Source organism: Tenrec ecaudatus, chromosome 11 (genome assembly GCF_050624435.1).
Source record: "Tenrec ecaudatus isolate mTenEca1 chromosome 11, mTenEca1.hap1, whole genome shotgun sequence".
In the NCBI taxonomy this organism is placed as follows: Eukaryota; Metazoa; Chordata; class Mammalia; order Afrosoricida; family Tenrecidae; genus Tenrec; species Tenrec ecaudatus.
Genome location: NC_134540.1, coordinates 47707257 through 47729412, shown reverse-complemented (window position 1 = coordinate 47729412; position 22156 = coordinate 47707257). Strand labels below are relative to the sequence as shown.

The following is a 22156-nucleotide window of genomic DNA, read 5'->3' as shown; positions in this document are numbered from 1 at the left end:
TAACCCCCTCCCTGGGGGACAGATAACAGAAAAGTGGATGAAGGGAGACACCAGTCATGTGAAAACAAAGAAAAAGATCAACATGATCACATCAATTGATGAAAGGGCATTTGACAAAATTCAACACCCATTCTTGATAAAAGTACTTACACAATAGGAATAGTAGGGAAATTATTCCCAACATGTTACAGGGCATGTGTACAAAACCAAAAGGCAACGTTCATCTCAACAAAGGAAAAGTGAAAGCATTCTCCTGGAAAACTGGAATCAGACAAGGATGCCTCTCAGACCCACGCCTAGTCAATACAATGAGGGAGGTCAGCCAGAGCTAGAAGGCAAGAAAGGAAAATTAAACCAGCAAAGAAGGAAAAATTCTTTGTAGATGACTCGTAGATGGTATGACCCTATAAATAGAAAATTCCAAAGACTCAAAAAGAAAATTGTTACAAGGACTGAAAGATTTGGCAAACCAGCAGAGTAAACGATGAACATGCAAAAGTCAGTCAGATTCCTTCGTGCTAACAAAGCGCGTGCTGGAGGAGCAATCAGGAAAACAACACCATGTACGATGGCTACCCAAAAAGGAAACACTTAGGGATAGCTCTAACCAGAGAAACAAGAGACCTGTACAAGGAAAACTGCAAGACACTAAGACCCCTACAAAAATGGAAACATACACCATGTTCATGCACAGGAAGACATAGTGTGAAAATGCCAACACTACCAAAGTAATCTAGATATAATACAATTCTTATTCAGATTCCACTATCAGTCTTTAAATAAATGCAAAATCTAATTGCCAACTTTATGTAAAAAGCTAAGAGGTCCCAGATAAGCGAAAGCACTTCTAAAAATGAACCACATAACCAACTGTTCCGAAAAGGAATGGGAGAAAAACAGGACTAACATGATCGAGTTTTACGAACTAGTAACACCAGGCTGTCCTGATGTTTTGCCGTGGTGAGGGTGAAAAGCGAGCTTTAACTTATTTGAATCACTAAGCATAGATCGAATCTGCTAAGAAACAGAAATCTATAGGGCTGACCGCCACACTGTGGGCCTATCCAGAGAGGCGGTACCTAGTGGCAGTAGTACTTAGTTAGAGCACCTGGTAAAAAAAGAAAACTTACCTTTGTGAATGGAAGTAAGAAAACACTGTAAAGTGACCTCAGAGTGGTACTTTAATGAAGTGGTCTTCTCTATTTAGGAGTTCCTGGGTAATGCAAACAGTTAATTGCCTTAATATTTGTGGCAGTTACATAATCTACTGTCAACTTGAGGTAGAGGTGGAGGCTGGTCTGTCAATCAGGTCAGAGCCAATGAGGCCTCTGTGGGCATGGCCTTCTCCTGAGGATTCTGGGAACTCCTGTTGGGTGGTGGTTCACACTCACAAGTGCCCCAGAAATCTGGACTGGCAAGTTGCTTCTGAAGTCACAGCCTTTAAACCCAAGAGTAGTTCTACTCTGCACATACGGTGAGAGCCAGGAGTTGGGAACTGACTGCATGGCAACGACCAATGACAACATTTCCATATTTGAAATGTATGAAATTCCATGCATGAAATTCTCCCAATGTTTCCTTGATTCAACTTAACCCACTTCATAGTTGTGTGTACTTGGGCCACTAGTTTGTCCTTTCCCTCAACCTTATGTTCCAGCCGTGCACATGGGTAAAGTTGCTCCTCAAAGAAAAGAAATACATACAGATACATGAAAAGTTGTTAACTTAGTACCTTTCTGAGCAGGGCCTAAAACGTATGTGATTATTAACTTTTCGTTTTAACATTAGGTCCCCCCAAAACACTGACACGTACCTGCCATCATGTCCAACACTCATCATTGCTGCTGTCATGACTTCGGCAGTGAGGCTGTCAGCAAAACTCACACCATCTTGTCCAATTCCACTATCGGCTGCCAAACTGGTGTTGCTCAGCTCGCTCTCTGCTTTTTCAATGGCTTCAGCAACAATCTTCTCAGCAAGCACTGTCTTTTTATCAGGATTGACATGGATTTGGGGAACATCAAGGTGGAAGATTCTGGATTTCTGGTAGATGCTGTTGAATTTCGAATTAGAAGCTGGCTTACTACTGGCAACTGGATCCTTTCTGAAAAAGTGCTGAGAAGAGTTTCCGGTGCATTCGTGGAGCTCTTCCAGGTTACAGTACCTGCAAGCCTGGCTGCTAAGAGGTGACAACTTTTCAGCATAAGTAATCCTATCTGCTGATTCCGTGGCCTCAGCGCCTGGGAAAACTGCAGACTCAAACGTGAGCGCTAAAGTGTCCTCCACCACTTTCTTAGCATACCGTTCTACAGCCTGAACAACACTGTCTCCACAACCATGTTCACGTACACTGCCGAGACTGCGGTAGAATAGGTGACCTTGTGAGGGCCGGAGAGGCTTAGGGAACCCTGGTTCAATGCCAGACTCGGGAGCTTCATCGCATCCCAATTTTTCATAAAGGCAAGAATCCGTTAAGGACTTTGGCAAGCCAACTGTAGACAGCGTCAGCTCTTTCTGAACATCTCGTGCTATGCTATGAGCGAGGGCGGACGAAAAACTGTACAGTTCCGAGTACTCCTTTCTGCACGTATCTTGCGTCCGTTCAAGAGTTTTACAGAAGTGGCCTCCCTTCTTGTTAGTTAGCCTTTTTCTAGCTACTTCTTGGTGGTGGTCTGTATTTAAGAGCAGCAACAGCTCGCTCGTGGTCTGCTCTGGCGAGCCTGGCGCAGGGAGCAGTCTGGGGATGCTCTTCGTCTGGGCGGCCGTAACTGCTTCTCGTAAGCCTGATTTCACAGACCGATACGCCAGTCGGTCGGCATACTGATCCAGGATCAGCTCACTATTGCCACCTTCTTGTTTCAGGATCTGGATCATGTGGCCCGCATATTCGTCTGTCACACTTTCACAGCTGGGGTACTTATATGTCAAGCCTGACAGGCCAGTAGAGGGTGGTAAGGAGACAGTCAATGAATCCACTTCTTGGGGCTGCGCGACTGCATCTAGATCCAGCTTCTCTTGTGCCCTGCCATGTTGGTCACCTCTGTGGACACCGAAACCATCAGTGGAACAGCTCTTCTTCCTTTGCCTGGAAGGCAGACAACTTTTGAGTTCGGCTGTTTTCTCGGCTTCTGTGATCACCTCTGCCGCCATGTCATCGGCAAAATTCCACAAGGCTTGTAAATTTTCCTCTGAGCGATTCAAAACGGCAGGAGATACACTGGTGTGACAACGCAGATGCAGTAAGTCGGGGCTTTTAGCCTTGGGTTCTTCAATTGCTTGAGAATCTAAATGAGAAGCTGCTGTTTCAGTTGCCAGAGAAATGACGTGCGTGGCTAACGTGTCTGCAAACGGAATCTCCTTCCCCGCGTGCTCTGGCTTCTCTGCGTGCTCTTCACCGTCACCGCTTTCAACCTCCTCTGAAAGAGACCTCATGAGCTTCAGCATGAACTCTTCTTTTTCTATAGCGTTCTGTTCATTCGCAGCGAAGCCACCAACGGCTGGGTTTCGAGGTGTGGACGGTGGAGTAGCAGGCGCAAACTCCTTTGCTAATTCTCCCTTGAGCTTTTTCGTTAACTTCTTGATGTCCCACTCACGACGAGCTTGGGACGGCACTAGCGGAGTTGACGGGGGAGTTTCAGGTAAGGCATTTCTCTCTCTGGCTTTCTGCTTATCTTCCACGTGCAACCCATCAGCACAGGCAAGCACTGGCGATGGGAAAGTATGGGCGTGAGGGAAAGGACTTTCTTGCCCAAAGCACATGGGTCCAAGTGCAGGATCATGTGAACTATGCTTCTGTGTTGGTTTCTCCTTGGCAAGCCCCTTCGAGTCCGACTCTGGAACGGCCACAGCTGGACACGGAACTGCTGGCTCGAGGGGAAATGCATGAGCCGGGGGGTCTTGACAATGGGGCGCACAACCCTTGCCGGCTGCAAGCATGCGGTGATCTAGAGGGTCAAGCAATTTGGGGAACTTGGACAAGATCAACGGTGACTCTCCTCCTGGAACAAGCCAGCCTTCCTTGCTCACCCCATTCTGATCTGTATTTGCAATCACTGGCTTGCCTTTGTCTGTGGAATGTTTAATAATAGATTGAGATAATCTATCAGCAAACTCGTCCTTCATACTAGCACTGCCCTGCTGCCATGCTGTTCGGTCAGAGAGGACAGGCAGGCTTTGCCCCTCGGTTGTCCTCAGGACGTCATCTGTAACTCGGAGCGATGCCACAGACTCCAACGTTTCATTGACGATCGTGTGCACCATGGCTGCAGAAAAGCTGTTAATGATGGCAGGATCGCTGGCTACTTCTGCAGCATTCTGCATTTCCATACCATCTTGAGTTGGTTTAAAATCGCTCTGGTTAATCGGATGGCGTTCTGAATCTGCAGGCAAACAGATACTTCGGAGACAAGCCACTTCCCCTTCGCTGCGTCCTGAAGTCGCACGTGCCTGGGTAGAATCACCATGTGACTCTTTCATCAGCCGGCTTTCCTGAGCTGGCAGAGGAGCCTTTGCCAGATAGCTCTTAGAGGAACTACGGCACGGGAGAAGGCAACTTCCTGCCAAGGGCACTGGTACGGAAGTAGCGATTCCAGAAGTGCAAAACAAGGCCTGCTGGACGGTGTATTCTTTCCTATATTCCTGCGCTGGTTGTGTCACCACGGGAGCTGGACCGTTACAAGTCAGGGCAGCGGTGGAGGGCTGTCGGGACGGCGCTGGGCTCACTTCACCCACACCCTTTGTGTGACCAGTAGAAAAACCAACTCCTGCTTTGCTGGGGAGAGTCATGTCCACCTGTGAAAGCTCAATGAATGCTTCCTGTATGACGGACTCAGATAACTCTCGCGCATAGGACTTGACAACCTTGTCTTCGTAATCAAAGGACTTGCACTGGGGGAAGGCAGGAGTGGGCCGATAGGAAAACTGGCACACTTCCATGATGCCTTCGAAAACCAGCTCTTCCGCAAGATCTGCAGCAAAACTGGCAACTGTGTTTGTGAAGATCTGCTTCTTGATATACTGCAAATCTTTTAAAGCGCTGCAGAAAGCTTCGCTCACCAAAAAATTCGCCAGGCCTCCAATGGCACGTTCCTTCAGGGAAAACGCACGCTGGCGCCTCAGTTCATCAAATGCCACCTGGAAAACAGACGCTGTCAACTTGATGGCCAAGTGGCACACGGCACTGGTGCAGGAAGTGACTCCTTTCTGTAAGTCTTTGAACGCACTGCCAAAGCTCTTTGCCACAAGATCTGCGGCCAATTGCTGAATGCCACCCTTGATCAGCAAGGACTTGCTCTTGGATTTGCCGTGCCGATCAAGGTTCCCAGGCTTGAGAGTTGCTGGTTTATCTCCCTGCCTTTCCATGCCGCCATCAGGGTTGGCCAGTGAATTGGTGTGTTGGGTTCGAAGAACTGAATCGAGTACTTTGCACGAAACGCTGTTGGCATAATCCTCGTATGTGTAATACACAGACCCGGGATGCTCAGGAGCCCGATCTCCGCCAGCATGGGCTTGGCAAAGGCAGTCCGTGGGAGCACAGCCGCCGAGCGGGCTAAAGGCAGAGGCCCGAATGGGACTAAACAAGCCACTGTCTTCCCCGGAGGCGGGCACTGGCCGAGGGGAGTCTGGAGCCTCCCCGGGGTTACTGTATGGGGAGCCTGGTTTCCGGGGAGTGGGTTTTCTAACATTGGCTGGGAGAGCTGGGCAGTCAGACTTGAACTTTTGAGGGTTCATCGTCGTGGTTAGACATTTCTCATGTCCGTGTCCTTTCTTTTTCAACAGCTTCCCCTTGGCAGGAGCTTTCATAGACATACCAGAGGTGGCCAGGGTTTCTTCTAGCTCATCAAACTGGTCGAAACTATCAAAAAACTCGCTCACTTCTGAGTCTGAATCCTCTATGTCATCTTTCGTCACGGGAATTTTCGGCAGCTCAAGTTTTGCTTTCAAACTTTTTTGATATCCTTCTTCATCCAAGAAAATAACAGGACTTGGACTCGAGCATTCTGACTCGGAAGAGTAGGCAGGAGAAGACGAAAAAAAGCTGTTCTGTGTTTCGCTACCTCTGTCAGAAGCATGAGTGGACCTGTAGAAACTCCTTTGGATCCAAGGCTCAGAAACCGATGTCGTGACTGAAGCTTTCACCGAGGAAACCTCTGCGTGTCCCAGAATGTTGACAAAGGAAGCGGAGGGTTTCCGCTGCCCAGAGCTAGCCAGACTCCGTAGGCCCTGCAAGTCCAACTGGTGTCCAGAAGCCGTCTGTGAAGCAGCGTCACACTGGCTCCTTAGGGCAGAAAGGTTCATTCCTGTAGTGTAAAGGGTAAAATAAACCAATTATGTTCCAACAGAACTGTTGTAAATAACTACCGTAAATCATCATGTGAATCTTTAAAGCATGAGCTACTGCTTTAGAACTTAAGGGTCTTCTCAACTCTACACTGTTTAACACCTTCATCCCATGTCACATTTGGAAGCAAATACAAAATAGACCTTTTACCAAAATAACGGCATTTCCCTCTGTGCCTGGGGATGTATAGTGCGCTGGCACACTCAGCGTGCTGTCCCATATACCACAAACAATAATAGAGACTCTCTCACAAAGCTAATTCTTCTGGAAAGTGACACAGGCAATTAAGATAATGAGGGAAACAGGATTTCGGCCAAAAAACAGAAAGAGCAAAGCAAAAAAGCAGACAATAATCAACTTTAAAAGTACTTCCCCCTCAAAACAAAATTTAATTCCACAGGCAATCAGCAGCAAAGGTTAAATATGTCTAAACTGGGTCAAATTTCAAAAGGAATTTCATGAGCAAGTCTGCCTTGAAACATCCCAGAGTGCACTCCCTGCGCTTGCATCCCCATCTCCAGAAAAGGTAGGTCTGGCAGAGAACAGACCGTCATGATCCGGGGGGGAAGCCTCGTCTCCCTCCAAGTGTTCAAAGGCGGTGACAAAGTCGTCCTCTATGGAAGACACCGACTGGTTAGTGTCGTCGTCGTCTTCCTTCGTGGACTCCTGTGGGCCCCTCGGGTGCAAGTACGTTTCCAGGGTGTATCGGATGCCGGTCGCATATTTACTTAGCAGGCTGAATATAAAATCAAGTCGGAGTCTTGGTAACGTGGGTGACACTTTCATGACACAAAGCATTCCAGAAGGATGGCTCTTGGGGAAGATGGGAGATGGTAGAAAAGGATTTCAATTACAAATGTAAAACATTACCAAGAAGTAAAGCCCCCAAACACGACCGTCTTAGAAAAAAAACACAATGTCGGCCAAAAAGGCTCCTGGGTTTTATAACACGATCAGTATTTTTTCTCGTCAATCTATCTCATTTCCCAAACGTTTTCTCCTCTCTGACCCGCGTGTTAAAATTCCACTTATCCTATGTAAAACTGCCATGACACCTCCATTCTACCCTGCTCCTGTAGCAAGGTGTGTCCGTACTCTCAGTGTACAGCCCCATGGTTTTTCATACTTCAGGTTCACTGCCTCAGGTCAGGAGCCAGGCTGTCTGGCTTTCGGCCTGACGCACCTTCCCTTCTACTGCAACACAGGAACTGCCCCTCTCGGCTAAATTCCCACAACTTCCCATGTCTGCCACTTTGATTAAGAACACAAGTCGCCGGTGCTCTTCCCTAAACATAGTGTCTTCAAAATGCAAACGATGACAAGAGTAATTTTCTGGACTAGAAACTATGTACAATAACTAATCATATCTACATCCTAACAAGGAAAGGAGAACAAACATGAAGATGATTGGGGGGGGGGGGGGGGATATAAGGAACGACGTGAGGCCAGCGGTTGTCAGAATGAGTAGGATAGGCTACTATGCCTGAATAGAGGACGCTAATTCCAAACCTGAGGGCTTATGTGTAAATGTTTTACCTCCTAAAATGCAAAGAATTTTTTCTTCTTTCATGTGTTACCAGCAACAGCATACGGAGTAAACAAGTCACTCACTCACTGCCATCAAGTAGATTCAACAGTTGGTGGTCCTACAGGACAGGCAGAACTACCCCTGGGGGGTTCTAAGACTAACTAGTCAGGGGGTAGAAAGCCTCCTCTTTCTCCGACGAGTAAACAAGTAGAAGCTGAGCATTGCAAAATAACTGCCTGAAATAATGAAATAGCAGATGGTAACATTACACAGGGCTTTTTCCTTAACCAGATAATTAGTTGAAGTACATTCTTTAAAACACAGTATGGATTGTGATAAGAGTTATATAAAATGTTTTAAAAAATAAATAGAAATAAAACACAGTATGGGGGAGCTTCAAAAAAATTGTGGAAGAATAGAATCAGAAGATAATGGAATTTTTCAAAAACCACCAATACCGCTATTTTTTAAATCATTTTATTGGGGGCTTGTACAACTCTTATCACAATCTAAACATCCATCCGTGTGTCAGGCACATTAGTACATTTCTTGCCATCATTATTCTCAAAACATTTTCTTTCTACTTCAGCCCTAGGTAGCAGCTCCTTTTTCCCCTCCCTCCCTGCACTCTCCTCCCTCATTAGCCCTTAATAATTTATAAATTATTATTGTCATGTCTTATACTGTCCAACATCTCCCTTCACCCACTTTTCTATTGCCCATTCCCCAGGGAGGGGGTTATATGTAGATCCGTGTAATCGGTTCCCCCTTTCTACCCCACCTTCGCTCCACTCTCCTGGTATCAACATTCTCACCACTGTTCCTAAAGAAATCATCTGTCCTGGATTCACTGTGTTTCCTGTTCCTACCTGTACCAGTGTACACCCTCTGGTCCACCCAGATTGATAAGGTAAACTTGGGATCATGATAGTGGTAGGGAGGAAACATTTAAGAACTAGAGGAAAGTTGTATGTTTCATCATTGCTATACTGCACCCTGACCGGCTCATCTCCTCACTGCGACCCTTCTGTAAGGGGATGTCCAGTTGCCTACAGATGGACTTTGGGTCCCCACTTCGCACTCTCCCTCATTCACAATGATATGATTTTTTGTTCTTTGACCCCTGATACCTGATCCCGACACCTCGTGATCACACAGGCTGATGTGCTTCTTCCATGTAGGCTTTGCTGCTTTCTCAGCTAGATGGCCGCTAGTTTATCTTCAAGCATTTAAGACCCCAGAAGCTGTCTCTTTTGATAGCCGGGCACCATCAGCTTTTATCGCCGCTTTGCCTTCAGCGATCGTGTCAGGAAGGTGAGCATCATGGAATGCCAGTTTAATAGAACAAAGTGTTCTTGCATTGAGGGAGTACTTGAGTGGAGGCCCAATGACCCCTCCTATTTTTATGAAAGTGAGACTGCCCACAAAAAAAGGAAAAAGCTCCATAGCTTAAACAAAGACAAAACTTCAAGAAATTAAGACATAACAAATTGTGGGTGGGAAAGGGGGCAGGGGGGAATAGTAATCATACAGATTTACATCCTGTTTATGGAGCTTCATACACAGGAAGTTTTATTCATAAGCAGTACCAAAACTATTCCAGCCTTCAATAATTTCAATGTTTTGTGAGCTTGATGTTTTTATGAACATAAGAAAGGAATATTAAAAAAAAAGTTCATTCAACTATTTAAAAGTTTGATACTCTAGAGTCTAGACCATTATAAAATTTTCCATGAAAAACTCATTAGAAATGATCTTTAAAAGCTACCTGATTTAGAGGACCATTGTTCATTTCTGATGATTTTTTAATATCCTTCATACAAATAATTTCATTTTCATTTAGACTGCAGAAGTGGAGTGAATTCAGAAGATCTGGAAGTTCCAAAGATAATGCGGCTAAATCCTAATTTAAAATAACAACACAATAAATAACTCTTCAGGTTCTTATAACTTAGACCATATTCATATATCCTAAGTCAGCTGGCTGATGCACTTTCTGAATCATTATGTTTAAGATAAGCAATGTACCATCTTCAGATAATCCACTCTTAAAGAACATTAGACATAGCTAAATTAATATTCCTGTAGCTCTTTCAACATATACCTATTAAGAAATTTTTTTAATTCGACATAGTGCATCTCACACATCATTAGGCATTAAAATAAACATATTAAAGAAATGTTAATCTACAATTCTCAGGTTAAACTTTGGAATTTTTCATACAAGATTCTTGGTGATAGACTTCTTCAGAGCTTGGGTTTTATGTTTGCCTAATACAAGCCTGTTTTTCTACCTTTCCTCTCCAAAGTATTGTATTGTGTCACACTTTAAATAAAAACTTGAGGGAGTTGGAAAAGAAAAGTCATTTTTAAGACCTGTCCTGCTTTGTCCTTTCTATGTAAATAATTTATCAGCTGGCTGAGGAATGTTAAAACTCCTGGTCCCTTCTAGAGTACGCTCCTTCATATGTTACCAGGAATTGATCAGTAACACTGAAATAGGAAGTAGAGTAGTAGGGAAATACTTAGGAACGCATCTCTTCCAGCGTTATGTTCTTAGGAGCACATTCCTTTTGTCCAAACTTCAAGAGAGTGCACAAGACACACGACAGTTTCATTGATAACCACCAATTAAATTACTCCAAAGAACTGAACTGTGTCAATGTCTTCCTCTACTAGAAGAGTCTCTACTATCACATGCACACTGAAACAACCCTTTATGTAACTCAGCTCTCCCTCCCTGATCAGAACCTCAAATGTGAATTCTTTGTAAAATTCCTGCCTCATCAAGCAATTTAAAAGCTTTACACTGACTATCATTACTTTTTAGAAAGTTTATCTTTTAAATGCAAGTCTATCTCAATTAAAAACAGAAGATTTTTTCCTGAGGAAGCCAGATTATTGATAGGATCTAAATAAAAATGCAAGTCTTACAATCTACAGAATGCACAGAGAACTAGTTAGCCTGTGGTTTGCAACCTTCTCAAAAAAGAGGCTTTTGCGGTCTTCTAACATATATACCTGCTGCCCTCTGTTACAAGAACCTTCAAGTAAAACACACGCGCGTGCGCATGCACACACGCACAAGTGAGCCAGAGCACACTCAAAAGTTGAACTCAAATGTCAACCTTTAACTTTTAACAGGAAAATACCAGTAGAGATGAGGGTCGATTTTAAACTGCTAAGGCAAAGCTTCCACACTAATACTGGTTCCAAGATACCTCTCACAACTCTTTCCAGTTCAATACAGGGATCTCACCTGCAAATGAGCAGTATCTGTTTCTTCATTGAAACCCAGAAACGTGACCTGAAAAAGACAAGAATAAAACTCCGTTAATGATTTCTGACGGATCTGCGAAACAGAAGAATTGCACGTCAGATATAAAACTTCTGTCTTGGGCGGGATAATTTCTTTGTTTTAAAAGATGATCTAAAAGATCTTCTCATCGTAGGCTTGGCTCCATGCTGTAGTTCTTGAAACACCCTCACATCTACCACACGAACAGGTTCCATCAATTCTAACTCCCACACGACAATCGCAGCCTCCCCACTGCCACCACCTCTCACCTACACTGCTCCAGTCTTCTCCCACCTGATCCTCGACAACCCCCGCCTCTTCTCTGCCGGAGCAAAGTCCTCGCTGAGGAAAGCGTTTGGGTTAGGCAGGCCCTCATGTACTTTGGACATGCTGTTCGGAGACCAGTCCCTGGAAAAGGACATCATGCTTGTAAGGTAGAGGGGCGGAGAAAAAGAGGACGGCCCTGCATAAGAGGTAGGACACGGGGGGGGGGTGTGTGTGTGCGTGTGTGCATGCGTGCGCGCGAGCTTGCCTGGGTCATGATTCTTAGTAGAATGTAACTGTCTTCCATTTTGTGATCTAACGTAATTATCCTGTGTGATGTTAATGCTGTAGGATGTAGACTAGAGGATTTTTTTTTAATTAAAAAAAAGATTAAGCAAGTAAGCGGAGATCAGAGGGGCCCCCTACCACAAAGAAAGGGAGCAAATGTTCCCTCTGGCGCTGGGAGCCCTGTACTAAGAACCTCCTACAAAAGCGTGCTAGAGCCGGAGCCGCCACTTGAGCGGTCTCCCTTGGAGACCTGGTGCCCAGGGGAGAGCAGCTCAAATCCACCAGCTGTGCCCGGCAGAAAAGACAAGGCTTCCAGTTGCCGTCAAGACCGCCAGCCCAGAAACCACAGGGGCAGATCGACCCTGTCCCTTAGGGTCAATGTGATCTGTAAGTGGCTCAAATACACTGAATGATGGAGTGACGGGTGACCTTCGTCTCCCCCTCACCCCCGGTCCTTTGGCTTTGTAATCTTAACTCATTGCTCTAATGGTAGTTACTTTCTCCTTTACACTCTCAGTGTTCTTTCCATAAGGAATACATGTTATTATACTCTAGAAAAATAAACGTTGCTTTATAAATTAAAATCTCCACTACCATAGAAAGAACTGTCCTCTATTTGAGGATGGAGCAGTAGCCTGTTTACCAAGCAAGTACTGTGGCGGAAAAACACAACACTGAAAATGAAAGGCAACACTGACTGGAGTCTAATGATTCGGAAGCAAGTCAGAAGTTTAAATTACCCTAGGATCTTAATTCCAATCAATTATTGGTATTGTTATTATTTCATAGAAATGTTACAGTAAACCAACTGAAATAGTTTAATTTCCAAATGTCTACATAAACCTCTCTCGTCCTGTTTAAAATGTTATGCACAGAACTCCCTCCTACAGATGTCAGGGTTAATTAGATAGCATCGAGGAAAGTGCCTAGCACAATCTAAAAAAATCCAAACTCATTCCCACTGAGTCAATTCTGACTCATCGCGATCCTACAGGACAAGCCTTTGTGGCTTTTAGAGGCTGTAAATCTTTACAGGATCCCAAAGCCTCATCTTTCTCTCACAGAGAGGTTGGTGAGTTTGAACCGCTGACCATGCCAAAGATAGCAGGCCAACGTGTAAAGCCCACTATGACACCAGGCTCCTAATAGGCACTCGCTATTCTTATGTCCTTCCTTCTTTCAAGAGCTGCTGAGATATGCACACCCTCAACTAGACATGAACTCCTTTAGTTATTTCCAAGTTTCTTTTACTGAATGCAAGAGATTCTAAGTTGATGGTACCGGAAGAGGGTTGTATGTCCTATTTATCAAGGAAGGCCTGACCCAGGGATGTGGACTCTGAAAAGCACTACGTGACAACGATGAAGAGAAATTTGAGGGCAGAGGGGCACCGGAAGTTTGCCACAGGTGAGAAAAACTGAGTCGACTGAAGAGTGACTGTGGCTGAGACTGCCAAGCCTTTCTTCAACAGAGCTGCCAGATGGGGGCGAACCCCCAACCTTTAGGCCAGCAGCTGATCACTGACTGCCTGTATCTCCCAGGTTCCTCAGTTCATGCTGGAATACGAACAACTTTCAACTGTGTGCTTATATGTATGTGTGTTTGGGGGAGAGGAAGTATAAATGCATTTAGAAGATTTTTTTTTGTCTTGATAATTTGACAAAAGAAGCAAAAAAAGAGTCACACATGCATTCTGATATGAAAGTGAAATAGCAGTGAATGTAATTTCTAAAAGTCACCTCAGTAAACTGAAAGTTTTGGCCTTAAAAATACATTGGTTTCACAGGGGGTCCAGGAGAGATGACCCCTTCAGGACCAGTGGTGAGAGTGGCGATGCCTGGAGGGCGGAGAGAATGTGGGGTGGAAAGGGGGAACCAATTCCAAGAATCTACGTATAGCCTCCTCCCTGGGGGATTGACAGCAGAGAAGTGGGCATGGGGAGACATCAGACAGTGTAACATATGACAAAATAATAATAATTTATGAATTATGAAGGGTTTATGAGGGAGGGGGTAGAAAAATGAGGAGCCAATATTAAGGGCTCAAAGAGAAGGCAAAAATATTTTAAGAATGATGATGGCAACAAATGTACAAATGTGCTTGACACAATGAATGGATGGATGGATTGTGATAAGAATTGTGCAAGCCCCCAATGCAATGATTTAAAAAAAAAACATTGGTGTCTATAATTTTCCCCCTCTCAATGACTTTCTAAGGCCATCTAACCTGGTTACATTAGTGTGACCAGCAACTCACCCACGAGGCCCAATGTCAGAGAGAAAAGCACATAGTAACCAGAACGCCAGAGCTGAGTTTCCCACTGGAGAGAGCTGGAGAGAGGGTGGACACCCACGTAGATCCCCATGTGTGTGGGGCTAGAAGGACACATCTGGCAGCAGGAAGTGCAAATGTGCAGGAAGCAGCTCCGCAGCGCCACAGGCTCAGCACCAAGCAGCCAAGCACAAGGGGGAGGGTTCGAACACGCCAACGAGAAGGCTAGCTGCCCCCATAAAGGTGGGCAGCACGGAAACCCTGGGAGCAGCTCTGCCCCGCCCTCAGGCGGCGATGAGTCAGAACCGTGGGCTTCCCAAAATACTTTTTTTAAAGAAGCTTTTCTTTTAGAGCCATTGAAATGAAACAACGAAGTGAAAAGGCTACCCAAGAAGATCACGACAGGCGCAGAGAAGAGGGTCTGACACAGAAGACGACTAGGGTCGGAGAGCACTGCAGCCGCTGGGTCAGATTTGGTGTCCAGGAAAAAGAAGAGAGTCATTCTCAGGACTCGGAACAATCAAGATTTCCTGAGGAAATCCCTCGTTTCAAACAAAAAAGTTGACATGTTGCATCAGCTCGGAGCTATAGCAACCTGACACCTCCTCCCTCTATTTTGTAACAAATAGGGGAATAGACTATGGCTATACTCTAGGGAAAGCTCTAACTCCCATTTATAAAGGGAAGGAAACACTGGATACAGTAGAAAAATAGATGACCAAAACTCAGTCTGAAATAATAAAGTATCTTAATTTCAAAGATAAAGTTATCACTTTTCTAAATCAAAGCACTGACTTTAAACAGTCGAGAAATCTACCAATAGCCAAAAACGAGTATACGGAACAAGCATCGATTTTATGTTTTGGCGTAGAAACACGTGATGAGAATATTATTGAATAAAGCACAGATACTGTAGTATGTTCAATGCCAATACACTGAATGCAGGAAGGCTGGTGGCACTATGAGTTAGACATTAGACTGCTCACCGCAAGGCCAGCAGTTCAAACCTACCAGTCCCTCTTCAGAACACATATAAGCCTATCTGCTCCCGTAAAGATTTAGAATCTCAGAAATCCAATATAGGGTCACTCTAAGTCATAATGAACTCAATGGCTGCAGACTACCTGGGTTGTGCGTTGAATTAGGTGTTTTTATTACAATAAATTAAGACAACTATATTATGAGGTACCTCTAACCCATAAATTCAAATATAAGGATTTTAAGATTTTTAAAAATAAATCATCCCATCCTTCAAAGGGGTCAAAACAACCTGTGTTAGCAAGAGGGGGTTTAGAAGGTAACCATGTCAGACCTCAGTCACTCTGGCGTGCTCGTCCTGCTTCCAGCAGCTCTCTGCTGACACACTGCATAATTCCTTCTCACTCTGCAGGAGCGCCTTTACCGACTGGAACACACCTTCACTGAAGTTCTGAAAGACAAGACATCCGCATGAATTTCATTCCAAAGCAACCCACCAGGTCCTGGAGACATTCCAGTGGTAGATCCTGTCACTAACGGTCCAATGAATGTGCATTTGGTGCCTTGTAAAATTGTATGCCAATTTCAATCTGCAGAGAACAAAAAGCTCTTTGTACAGGTTCCATGAGTCTAGGCACTCACCTCATTGCCACACCTGGCACCCCTATTCTGCCCTACACTGAGACCCCACTGGCAGGGGATGGAATGGCCAAACCATGGGGGACACAAGGCAACGGTTTAGACAGAGGCTGAAGCAGCTGAAAACTCTGGGGGCGCAGGCTAACCGCGCCAACTTTACCCGAGGGACAAAGTGGGGCATGGAGAGAGAGAGAAAACACCACTCAAAGCCAAGGTTGGTGAGAGACCGTGAAGAGGCTGCTCACCACAGGGTCAGCAATTGGAAACCATCAGTGAGTCCGTGAGAGAAAGCCGGGCCGTCTCCTCCGGGAACACTTAGTCTCGGAAGCTCCGACGGCAGTTCGACCCTGCCTACAGGGTCACCGGAGTCGCACCGAGTCAACAGCAGTGAGTTTGGCTTGGGTTGTTTGATGAAAATGAGCAAAGGTGTTTCAGACCAGAGGGAGGAGAAAGGCACGTGGAAAGGAGCAGAGGGGGAAGGGACATAAAGTGGCGTCACCCCCAAACCAAAACCCACAGCCAGGGGTCCATTCAGACCCGCTGGGCATAGAGAGCACGTGAACTTTCTTCGACCTGACTCCACTTCCACGAGCTGCTAATCTGCTTTTCCATCTGTCCCTGTGGATGCGCGCACCCCAAAACCTGTGCAGATGTCCCGCTTCCTTGGTCACTGTAATTCTCAAAGTTCCTACCAGACTTATTAGTAATGTGCACAGGAAGGTCACTTAACCTACCCTACAACGGAGCACTAGCGCTGTGCTCCCATCGACTTGGCTTTGCCATACATTAGCCAAATGGCTATGGCCAGGTTTTATATCACTTGTTTTAGCGCTCCAGATTCCTGCACCTGACACCCTGCAAGGGTACAATAAATGTTTGCCCATTTTTATAAACTAAATATTCATTAAAATCTTCCATGTGCAAGATGTTGTTGTTGTTAGATGTCACCAAGTTGGCTGACTCATAGTGACCATATGAACCACAGACTGAGAAACTGGCAGTCCTGTGCCAGCCTCTAAGAGATACAAATAAGACATTGAAAGTCACGGGAAAGGAGAGGTAATGCTTGTGAATCTGAGTCTTATACAGGTCCTAGAAGCAGCATCCTCAGGAGTGAAAAGCATTCCTTGTGGCTGGAATTTGGTTCCTTGTGGCTGGAATTTGGTTTGAAAGTACCATGCGGCAACAATAGGAACTCACACTACTTTTTTTTTTTTTTTTAAAGCCTCGTTCCGGGACTGAGACCAAGAAAGTATGAAGTGACCTTGGAGTATCATCCTGTGATGCAAGAAAGTACTCAAAGACTAATTGGGTGCTTTCAAAAGAGTCCTGGTGCCCACTTAAAGGGGTATCTGCTGGCCAGATGTGGGACGATGTGGGCAACAGAAAGAATAAAAAAGCTAATGGATCTTTTTTTTTTACATTAAAAAATTAATCACTTTATTGGGGACTCTTACAAATCTTATAACAATCCATCATTCCATTGTATTAAGCACACCTGTACCTATGTTGCCTTCAACATTTCCTTTTTTTTCTTTTAATCATTTTATTGGGGCTCATACAACTTTTTTTAATCATTTTATTGGGGGCTCGTACAACTCTTTTTTTCTATTTTTTAAAGATAATTTTATTGGGGGTTCTTACATTCTTTTTTTTTAAAAAACATTTTATTAGGGGCTCATACAACTCTTATCACAATCCATACATACATCAACTGTGCAAAGCACACTTACACATTCGTTGCCCTCATCATTAGGAATCATTTTCTAAAACTCACTGATAGCAACTCTTCAGTACCAAGCAGAACAACTCCTTCAGGTGTCGGGAGCCCATAAATCTTCATGGGGGCAGTCTCATCTTTGTCCTTTGAAGCAGCTCCTGGGTTTGAACCAGCAGCCCCGTGGTTAGCTACCCAGCACTTAGCCCAGTGTGCCACCAGGGTTCCTCTCATGAATCCCAGCTACCATGTAACATTCATCTAAAGCCATTAAAAAGAAGTAAAGGGCAACTCTCCTTTACCTAAGAGTGCCAGCTGGCAGACAGACGGAATGACGATGCATCAATTCCCAATGTCATCACTGACTGTGGCAAGGATCAAAATATCCTGCAACCACTGGCTAAACGCTGGTGGAGAGCTGGTGGAGAGCATCCAAGTAGCGCTCTTGAGATGATTATTAACTGAATTAATTCCAAGAAGATCTGTGTCTTTACACTGGAGATTCCGGATAGGCCCAACCTTAACATGGCAGCACCCATGTGTGTCTCCTGGGCTGACAAACTGCAATAAACACACTCCTTTTGAGTATCTCCTACCCAACGTAACTGCAAGGGAGCTAGATAAACCCAGGCTCTGGGGGGGATTCTACAGCAGGGTTGGCCTGGACTCCCCCAGGACCTCACTGTTGTGAGAGAAGTGGGTGTTGGGGAAGGTCTAGACTGGGATATCAAAAAGATAAAAACCATCAAATGCAATGTGTACCCCTTGTTTGAATCACAGGGAGAGGCAAGGACAAACAAGGGCACTTGATAGAGTTGAGGGCAGCTGTGTATCATCGACACAGCTGTAGTGAACTTCTGGAACTAGGTAGGGAGTGCGGCACTCAGTTGCTAACCAACGGGTTCGTGGCCGAGTCCACCCAGCAGGAAGGCCTGGTGGACTACTCGTGCAAGACCAGCCACCAATAGCACTGTGGGCACAGCCCTGTTCCAACACCCCGGGGAGCACGAGGAGTCAGACCCAGCGTGACAGCAGTGGACAGGGCTGTCGTTCCAGAGAGATACCTACTGTCACACTCAGGAGCAAAATACAATGCTGCCTGCAGCCGGCTTTCATCTGGCTTGCCCGGGGAAAGATGGGGCGGGTATGGCAAGTTGCTGGCTGGGAAGAGTACAGGGGGTGTTCAATGTACTGTTTTTGTTTTCCTAGCTTCCCGTGGGCTCAAAAATACTCAACTCTTTATTCTAATTATTCCATTAATAAGTGAAGGTTTTCAGTCCTAGACTAAACATGAAATAAAAGAAAAAGAAGCACATGAACATGAACTGTGAAATGGGAACTTCAACAATCAATAAGAATTTGTGATACTGCTGGAGCAAAAGGAGGTTCTCCTCCTCAGATCTTGGTTTCTAAATACTATGAGGAGTTCGCTGGAGAAAGAAGCAACTGCAAGCCTGCAAACAAGAACGTAAAAGGTGAAGCTGGGTCTTGCTCTTGTACCTGAAGGCGAGGAAGCACTCAGTACATTAATGAACTTGAGACAAAAGGACCGAGAAAAGCTTTAAGGAACTCCCAGAGACCAAGTTTGGGTCAAGTTGGGTAACTTAAAAGGACTGACAACCAGGGGAATAATTGAAGGATGGTAAGCAAGAGACTATAAACTAGAGGCAAAAATAAATAAAAGATGCAAAAGCACCTAGGAGCCCAGCACAACGCTCAAAAATAATCAGTAAGGGAAGGAAGAAAAGGCCAGGAGGGAAGAAACAAACTTATCCGCCAAGTTATTAATCTGAAAATTGGTCATTAAAGTGCATTTAACGCGACTTTTAGGCATTGGGCTGCTAACTGCAAGGTCAGTGGCTCAACCCACCAATTGCTCCAAGAGCAAAAACGAGGCTTTCAGCTCCCATAAAGACTGACAGTCTCGGAAACCCTGTAGAAGGTTGCTCTGAGTCCAAACTGACTGGGCAGCTGAGGAGTTTGTGGTTGTTTTGCATTGTTTGGGGATCCTGCTTTTAGGAGCCCCGGTGTCGCAGTGGGGAAGTGTCCGGCTGCCACTTGAAAGGTAGGCTGTTCAAGCCCACCAGACACTGTGTGAGAAAAGATGTATAGCCTTACAAACACTGTGGGCAGCTCTACTGTGCCATCGGGCTCACTAGAAGGCAGGGTCCACTGGACAGCAGCGGCTTTGGTCTGGCACCGTACTTTGATCGGAGATACTGTGGCTGACCCATCTCAGTGAGGGAAAAGGGCTTTTGAAGATTTCGGTTAATAAATACAAGTGGACTAATAGAATTAGGAAAATCATGTCACAACTCCCATGAGATAGTAAATTCAAGCAAGGATGGTCATTAAAGGGTACCAAAAAAAGAGTCAAGCTCCTCCAGGTTCCTGACTGATTAAAAAGCCGATCGTTGTAATGAGGGCCAGGCAGGGTTGCTAACCTTCTTCAATTGACCGATTCAGACTCACTTATAATAGGAAACTCTGAAATTTGACCCTCCTATCTCTCTATAAAGTATTCTTGCCCACAATGTTTCAATGAATTCAATCAAACTGTTATAACTAACTTCTAGCTTACATCAACTACAGAAACCAGAGGTCTACGTTCATTTGCAAGACAAGAAACCATTAGAGAAATCCAGAATGTTGGGCGTTGTACAAGAACAGGGAGCCTGAACAAATGTACAAACGTGCTTGACACAATGGATGGATGGATTGTGAGAACAGTTGTGTGAGCCCCCAATAAAATGATTTTTAAAAATAACATTATTCCAGAGAACAAACATTAAAAAAAAAAAAGAACAGAAAAGGGGGCCTGGTTAACACAGCCTTCAGCTTACAAAAATAAAAGGAAAGGAGACCGTTTCAGACCAAAAGAAATGTGACATCAGAACAACCAGAAGCAATGACGAGCCCGATCTGCTTTGAAAGACATTTGAGAAAGAATACAGAACACTTGCGGATGATGGGGAATTAGCTGTGATGACATTACAGTTCCTTTCTTCAACATGAGGATGGTACTGGTGTGTGCCAGGATGCTGTTATCCCGGGAGAAACAGGCTGCAGAGGTCAGAGGTGATGAGACATCATGACTATAACTTTCCAGTGGGTCTGCCAGAAAGTGAACACACACAGAGCAACTGAGACAAGATGTTAGCACTGCTGGAGGCTGGTTGATAGGCAGTTTATGGGAATGCACTGGGCTTGAAATTTCCCATACACTTGAGCATTTTCACAACATATTATGAACAACAACAAAAATCACTGGAGTAGAACATACGGATACTTCTGATTTTCCTAATTTTAATTCCCTCATCTCTTTTTCATGCAAAGGCAAATGCTCAAAACTCCAAAATCAAACTCTTGACCTTTGAGCCCAAGCCAACTGCTGGCAATCCTCTGGGCAGCCCTGCCATTTCCTGAGACCAACACTTTATGGGAGCAGAGAGCCTCGTCTTTCTTAGAGCGCTGGCAGTGGCATGTGTGTATGTTTATAATGTACACATGTCCAAACCATATGTAATATTGGGATTCATACACTTTTATCCACGAGAGCTTCTGCGGTGGCAGATGCAAATCAAATCTTTACTAAGTACCTCACATGGGTAATGTGCTGAATGACACAAGGCAACAGTGTGAAATTTCAGCAGCCACCTAACTGCTTTGTGTCAGGCACACTGTTAGGAAATTCGGGTCAGAAGGGTAGGCAGCAGTAGTCTGCTGGACAGCACAGTCAGCAGTCCACTGTGCTGTGCGCACATGTTCGTGTGCTCATGGCAAGTCAAGGGGTACGGCGGTAAGGTGCCAGAGCATACATGCACAGGTTCGCGCTGCACAAGACATGATGAGACATGTCCCTGTGGCCATGGATGACTGGAGATAAGTTCTCTCAGCAATACTCCTGTCTTAGTCTCTCGTTGGCGTGTCCTCAAAAAAAGGGTCTGCTCAAAACAGTGGCTTCTCAGAAGGTCAGCTGGCCCAGCTAAGTTCAATGTACAGAAGTCATCTCAGAAGGTGTTCTGTTTGCCTGAGACTCCAGAGGCATAGTCTTTGGAGCCAGGATAACCAAAAAGGCTTATTAGGAAGAAGTCTCAAGCAAAGTGCAGTAGTGAAGAAAGATCAGGAAAGAAGAGCTGAGGCATGTATTTCCAGCACGACAATGTAGCTGCTCATTCTTCAAGGGTAGCAAGCAAGGGATGTCCTCCAGGCAAGTCATCTGAGCTCTTGCCCCTTCAGCCTTCTTTCCAAATTTCTACGAACACTGAAAAAACACTGATGCCCAAACTGCCATTGTGGCATGGTGTAAATGAAAGAGGAGGAGTTCTTCAGGAAAGTGCTAAAGAAAACATCACCTGTACAGGTGTACAGACCTAGATAGAGGTTATGTTGAGAAATAAGAGCGTTACACTTTGCTATTTTTATTTAATAAAGCTTTCTTTTCAAAACTTTGTAGCAATTTTTTAAACTATACTTGTGCATTACTCTACTATTTTCGTTAAAAGCAATTGGTAGATTTTTCATTTAAAACTGTGGGTCTAAGGGTTAATCTGGAAAAAGCATAAGACACCAGTTTCGGAAAAGTACAAACAGAAAACAGTTTTACTGTATTTTCTAAGACTAAAAGAGAGGCCCCATTAGATGTGAAGGTCCTTACCCTGAAAGCAGAGAAGATCTTACTTAAAAGCACAATTAAGCAACTGTTTAAAAGTAAGTTCGTGTCCTCCATCTTTGCAGACACTCTACCACCGCAGAGTTAACTGTCAAGCTCACAATGTTTTAGATGCTCCAGAAATGAGTGACAAGATAAAAAAGCATCCTCTAAGCACAGGG

At 44.8% G+C, this 22156-nt stretch overlaps 1 protein-coding gene across 4 annotated transcripts in view; it reads right to left on the bottom strand.

Moving 5' to 3' along the window:
- AKAP11 (A-kinase anchoring protein 11) overlaps positions 1-22156 on the bottom strand; it is a 59831-nt gene that overhangs the window by 24149 nt on the left and 13526 nt on the right. For all 4 annotated transcript variants that reach the window (XM_075563027.1, XM_075563026.1, XM_075563029.1 and 1 more), the window contains exons 3-7: positions 15302-15418; positions 11128-11175; positions 9637-9771; positions 6889-7153; positions 1814-6299 (exon numbers count right to left, since the gene is read on the bottom strand). In XM_075563027.1, the coding sequence (XP_075419142.1) occupies positions 1814-6299; positions 6889-7153; positions 9637-9771; positions 11128-11175; positions 15302-15418 (5051 nt within the window). The remainder of the gene's footprint in view (positions 1-1813; positions 6300-6888; positions 7154-9636; positions 9772-11127; positions 11176-15301; positions 15419-22156) is intronic.